The 6,490-nt window shown below is 34.4% G+C and overlaps 1 protein-coding gene across 1 annotated transcript; it reads left to right on the forward strand.

Moving 5' to 3' along the window:
• Window positions 1–5,007: 5,007 nt before the first annotated feature.
• Window positions 5,008–6,479, forward strand: LOC109217557 (phospholipase A1-IIgamma-like). Its single transcript, XM_019381816.1, has 2 exons — window positions 5,008–5,642; window positions 5,773–6,479. Exons 1-2 carry the CDS (start codon window positions 5,055–5,057, stop codon window positions 6,388–6,390), a joined length of 1,206 nt encoding a protein of 401 aa, XP_019237361.1. The 5' UTR covers window positions 5,008–5,054; the 3' UTR covers window positions 6,391–6,479.
• Window positions 6,480–6,490: the final 11 nt, after the last annotated feature.

The raw sequence follows: 6,490 nt of genomic DNA on the forward strand, positions 1-6,490 counted from the left end.
GGTATATATACATGGAAAAATGGTATTTTGAGGAGGTTGGACAGATTTGAGACACAAATTCGACCTAAGGAGGCAGAGACACAGTAGGAGCAAGGCGGAGAATTCTTCTACGAGTTTTTCCTTCCTCTTCCTATTTTTCATTGTTGGTTATGACTTTTTGTATTTTAGTTTTACATACTATTATGAATAGCTAATTTGCTATCTAGGGTTTTGATGGAACCTTTTGTAGGATAAATTCTTGTTATGTTTTTATATAATTGAGCCGTAGTATTTTCTCTATTTGTTCAACTATATTATTGTTGTGGTTGATTGAAGGGCCCTCAATTAGCTGTGCCTATTTAGTATGTATTACTCGAGAGAGAGTGTATATTTAGGTAGTTGTTGAACAACATCACTCCCGGCGTATGTGAGGAATCAATAACCAAGGGTTTAAAGGTGGGATTAGGGATAACGAAACCTTGGGTGCGATCTAAGTGAGCTGTAATTAAAGCCAGCTAGCGTAACTCAGGAGAGTATGTCTAGTAAATTGTCGTAATTACTCGGGAGAGAATTACAACACGCAGAGCGCTCATGATTGGTAGAGAATACTTAGGCGAAATTATAGAAGACATAGCGGGAAGGATTCCGACAATTGGGGAAATCATAACTCTAGACCTCCTTAATCTTCTCTCCAACCTGTAGTATCTTTAGTGTTAATTTATTATTGTAATTTGTTAGTTAGTTAGTTAAACACAAGAATCTTAATATCTATAAGTTAGGAATTGTTCAAGCTTGTATTCTTGGTGATAGTGAACAACTGTAGCTAAGGCTTAGTTCTCTGTGGGATTCGACTCCGGACTTGTAAACCGGATAATATTTGCAACGACCGCTTATCCTTTTTATAAGGCGTAGTTGGGCGTGATCACCTTTTAGGAAAAAATCCTTAGAATAGGAATAATATGAAAGAATAATCTTCAGCCATTCTCCTTACATTATGTTATTAATATGGGTCACTGATACGTATATAAGATCTTTCATTTTGTGCTTTTATTCGTAGTGGAAGTTAGAATTTTCAGACCACTTCTATTCGATAATCCTCATAGAAGGGGTGTTGTTTACCTAATTGATCGTTGATCTTATAATATAAAAAAAAATGTAGCACAAAATTGACTGGTAGACTATAGAGGGGACATTTCACTTCTCGGCTCCTGTATTTTATTTCGTTTACAATAGTCAACAGATATGGTTATTTCGTTTCTCGTGATGCACATTGTTTAGGTCACCGTCATGAGAGTTTCTATTATTGCTAACATCTTTGTTTTGAATTAGCTAACATATCTGTACGAATTAATTTATATATGTTAGAAGACATTATTAGATAGTAAATAAAAGTTTGATTTCTCTAATAGTTTAAACTTTCAGATGAGACGGTATACCATTTCAATATTAATGTATCATAATAGGCGATGTCCTAGTTTCGAATCTTGCCATTACCCATTATTTTAGCCCACAGGAAAAAAATGCACTTACAAAGTTTGCCTCCTTCGAACAAAACCTCTCAATAACCAATACTATAACTGTATTGGGGAAAATAAATATTACACGTAGAATTAATTATATATGTGGCTGACATGGCAAGACACGTGGATCATTAGAAAAGTAACAGATGGAAAAGAGTACTTAAAAAGACGTGAGTCTTAATAGGTACGAGCAAATCGTCTGATAGACGAGAAAAAACGGTTGTTGGAGTCTCTTTAGTAATTTGAAGAGACACCGGTGGAATGAACCAAGACAAGAAAAAGGACAGATTCATTGGTGTTCAATTAATGAACATGAATGATTACAAACGTTACGGAATCTTCACGAAATAGCTATGATTACCAATTATAACGTTCCATTAATGTCATTAATGCTCATAATGACCTGGTCATAAAGGGAAAAGACGTACTTAGAGATGTCTATAAGAAACAGAAATGTCATTTGTATGGACACGCTCTAATTATTACTGGAATATAGTTATTTACTTCTGCTTTACACTGATTAATTACTTTGCTATTTCATATTCTAATTTTCCTTTCTTATTGTAAAAATATTCATTTTCTCGATTATCAGTAACCTGAGTACTTCTAAAAATAGGCTTTGACCGAAATTCCTATTTTCTGGTTAAACAATAACTTTTTTATAAGCTATATCATTGCATAAAATACATATATGAATTCGAACAATGATTTCATTGAATCAGATTTCTATGTCTACACTGCATAGAACAAACTTTTGTATTAATTGATTTACTTGTATTTTATGAAATGAGTTATGTTTAGTCAATTAATCTTGCTTTATATTGATTTTCAAGGGGAGTAGCTAACTCCAGACACCCCCACTAAATGAGCCATGTGGAGTATCCTGTGCCAATTTCATTAGCGAATAAAATAAAGCAGCAGCAACCAACATAGTCTAGAGATGTCATATTGTATGACAGCCACAATGCATTAACTTCTAAGATTACATGGTCTTCTGTTACATCTTCTACTTCAGCTGGTTGATTCAACTTCTCGTTCAAAAATTACAAAGTCGGCATTAATGTCTTCAGTATCTTCACTAGAATGATTAGTGATAGGGTCAGGTCCAAATTACCAATCTATTTTACGTATAGATTATTAGTTGTAATTAATTAACATTTGAATGACTAAACATTATACTATCGATATATAAAGTTAAACTTATATTTTTCTAATATACTGATCACGCCCAACTATGCCTTATAAAAAAAAGACTTTGCGGACATTGCAAATATAACCCGAGTATTACGCCCAGGGTCGAATCCACAGAGAGTTAACCTATCAACTGCTATCTTCAGACCCACTAAGTCTTCAGAACCAGCTTCCCAAATATTCAAATCTCAGTTGAGTGTTCTTTAACAACTAGCTTGCAAATAACTAAATGGTTGTAACTACGTAAAAAATAAAGGTTGTAAACAATTATGAGAAAAAGCTAAGGCAATGATTTCCCCTATTGATGGAATCCCTTCTGTTTATGCTCATACAAATTTATCCACACATCTCTATCAATCATGAACGCTAATCTTACCGTAAATCTCTCCCGAGTAATCACAGTAATTTACTATTGCACTCTCCCGAGATACACTAGCTTACTTTATTTAGCACAATTCAATTTAGATTGCACCAAAGGCTTCGTTATTCCTAATCCCGCCTTTAAACCCGCAGTTATAGATTCCTCTAATAATCTAGGAGGGTGTTGTTCAACAATACCCTAAATATGCACTCTTTTTCAAGTTATGCACACTAAATAGGCACAGCTAATTGAGGATCCTGTCAATTAACTACAACGAACTCGAAGTTGAACAAATAAAGATTAAACTAGCAATTTGTATTCACATAAACAAGAAGTTCATCACCCAATAGGTCTCATCAACACCTTAGACAAGGAATTTAGCTACTCATGACTATGGAAAAATAAACTAAGCTTGAATTCATCGTAAAAATCAAAATCAAAAGAAAAGAGGAAGGATGTTTAGAGTATTTTCTCCCAATTGTTTTCCTTGCTAAGAAACCTAAAAAATCAATACATGCCTCTCTTGGGCGAAGTCTAATGTTTTAAATAGGGTTTAGGTCTAAAAATCCCGTAATTGACACTTTGGTCCCAGAAGTTTCTGCGCCTGCCGCGGTTCTGCCGCGGTCGCGGTAGAACCGCGGGCAAACACCCTCGCGGAATCTCTGAACTTCTGCAGCTGCTTCCCACCGCGGTTCTGCCGCGGTCGCGGTAGAACCGCGGTGGATCCAGTTCTCTGAATCTTCGGCCTGTTTTTGCACGGGTCACTTAGGAAATTTCACAGTTGGCCTCTTTTTCATCACTTTTTCATCACAGTCCTTATTCTATTATCAAATATAGGTATTTTAGAACTTAATTTTTTTCTTCTACAAATTCAAACTAATCAAAAATTAACTTATTTACATATTGTAAAGCTCCATCTCATTACTTTAGTTTCTGTATTAAAACAAATGTGTTAAACGTAAATTAAGACGGGAAGAAATAAATAGTCAGAAAGAGCGAGACAGAACCAGTTTATTGACAAAGGTTAGGTTGAGCATTATCAATCTATAGCCGGCAAGTTATTCATTGAAATATAATGGCAAATCACCATAAATGTTATTATTATATATTAATGATGAACCAACTCTTTTTAAATTGTCACAAAAATAACGCAGATTTTGACGTGACATTTAAATAATATTAGCACGTAGTTATTAATTAGGTTTTGCAAGTGCTGAAAGTAATTAAATGTGAGTAAGCATGAACAGATTTGTGATATCTTTATGTTTATCCCTGAAATTATGCTAGATCAATTTGTATAGTATATGAGGGATAAGAAGAAATGAAACAGAAGAAGAGAGAAGAAGTAGAGAAGAGAGAAGAAGGAGAAGAACGAATGTTCTAGTCTTTAGAGAGAGAAATTTTATTACTTCAAAAATTGATTTTTTTAAACATGTGTGTGTAGGATATATATATATATATATATATATATATATATATATATATATATATATATATATATATAAGCTAACCTTATAACTAATTGAGCTTAACTAGACTAAGTCGGTATTATTCAGCTTAACTAACTCTAGGATTGGTAGTTCATTAACTAATAACCTGACTATGTGAAATTACTAAGTTACCCTCTTTCTTTATGTTACATCTTTCTCTACAATCCCGTTTAGGGTTTTCATTTTTTTCTCTTCCCATTGGCTTACTAGCCCGATGGAAATGGGAAGGGGACAGAAGGTAGGTGGTAGTTAGAAATATGTTGACATTTAATTATATACTATAATTTTAATTAGCACTATTGTGTGGTCATTTCATTTGTCTGGCACTGGGATAATGACCTGGAAAACAAGAAAAAAAAAACAAAAAAAAACAAAAAAAAACATGTTTTTCATGCACGAGAAACCCTCGAGAGAAATGAATTAGCTTCACTATATAAGGTCGGACTTGATGGCCAAAATGATAAGCACATACCAAGAAATAACAGAGTAAAAAAGCATAAAAGAAGAAAAGGAATGGCTAGTATGGCTGAGAAATGGGAGCAACTTAGTGGCAAAAATAATTGGGAAGGGCTATTAAACCCGTTGGATCTTGATCTTCGTAAATATATTATTCAATATGGAGAAAAGGCTGAAGTAACTTATGACACCTTCATTTCGGAGACAGCATCCAAATATGCCGGAGCTAGCAGATATTCCATGGAAAACCTTTTTGCCAAGGTTGGACTTGACCCATTGAAATATCGCGTAACCAAATATTTTTATGCAACTTCATCCATTCCCCTTCCTAGTGCTTTCCTTGTAAAATCATTGTCAAGAGAAGCATGGAATAAGGAATCAAATTTTATGGGATATATTGCTGTGGCTACTGATGAGGGTAAAGTTGCACTGGGAAGGAGGGATATTGTAATTGCTTGGCGAGGAACAATTCAGACACTGGAGTGGGTTAATGACCTTGAATTTTTACTTATCCCAGGACCCAAAGTATTTGGTGATGGGGGTTTACTTCCTTTGTTTAAGCCATTGGTGCATCATGGCTTCTACAATATTTATACAACAGAAAATCCACGTTCAAAGTTTAATCAGTATAGTGTCCGAGATCAGGTATATTTTGATTTTGTTATTGAAACCTATTAATTAATGTCAAGCCTAATAACATTTTCCGTGCTTCCTTCTATCTTAAATATTGAGTCGGTGAAACTAAAGAGTTAAATTTAAATCTTGTTTATTTTAGGTTCTTGAAGAAGTGAAAAGACTGGTTGAGGAATATAAGAATGAAGAGGTGAGCATAACAGTAACCGGACATAGCCTAGGTGCATCACTTGCAACCCTAAATGCAGTGGACATAGCTTTCAATGGAATCAACAAAACAAGCAGTGGCAAGGAGTTTCCAGTGACAGCTTTTGTATTCGCAAGTCCTAAAGTTGGGGATCTCAATTTTCATAAGGCCTTTTCCAAACTGAAAAATCTTCATATCTTGAGAATTCATAACTTATTGGATATTGTTCCGAAATACCCACCGCTTGGCTATATAGATGTAGGAGAGGAACTAATAATTGACACCACAAAATCTCCATATTTAAAGCTTCCTGGAGATGTGCTCACTTGGCATAATTTGGAGTGTTATATGCATGGAGTTGCAGGAACTCAAGGTTTAGGACTTTTAGTAGGTTTTAAACTAGAGGTGAATCGTGATATCGCACTTGCCAACAAATCTTCAAGTGCATTGAAAGATGAATACTGTATACCTGCTAATTGGTGGACTGAGAAGCACAAGGGAATGGTTCAACAAGAAGATGGAACTTGGCTTCTCTTGGATCGTGAGGACTATGATTTAGTGAAAGAGATATGATTTTATATGTGCTGTTTTAATTTATTTCTTTATGTAATGTTTAAATAAAGGGTTTCCGCCAGCACATCATATGCTATATATATATATATATATATATATA

The sequence above is a fragment of the Nicotiana attenuata genome, unplaced genomic scaffold (assembly GCF_001879085.1).
Source record: "Nicotiana attenuata strain UT unplaced genomic scaffold, NIATTr2, whole genome shotgun sequence".
Lineage (NCBI taxonomy): Eukaryota > Viridiplantae > Streptophyta > Magnoliopsida > Solanales > Solanaceae > Nicotiana > Nicotiana attenuata.

Coding starts and splice junctions, on each gene's coding strand:
- LOC109217557 (XM_019381816.1), top strand. CDS start 5,055: ATGGCTAGTATGGCTGAGAAATGGGAGCAACTTAGTGGCAAAAATAAT. Junction 5,643..5,772: donor AGTATAGTGTCCGAGATCAG/GTATATTTTGAT, acceptor TGTTTATTTTAG/GTTCTTGAAGAAGTGAAAAG.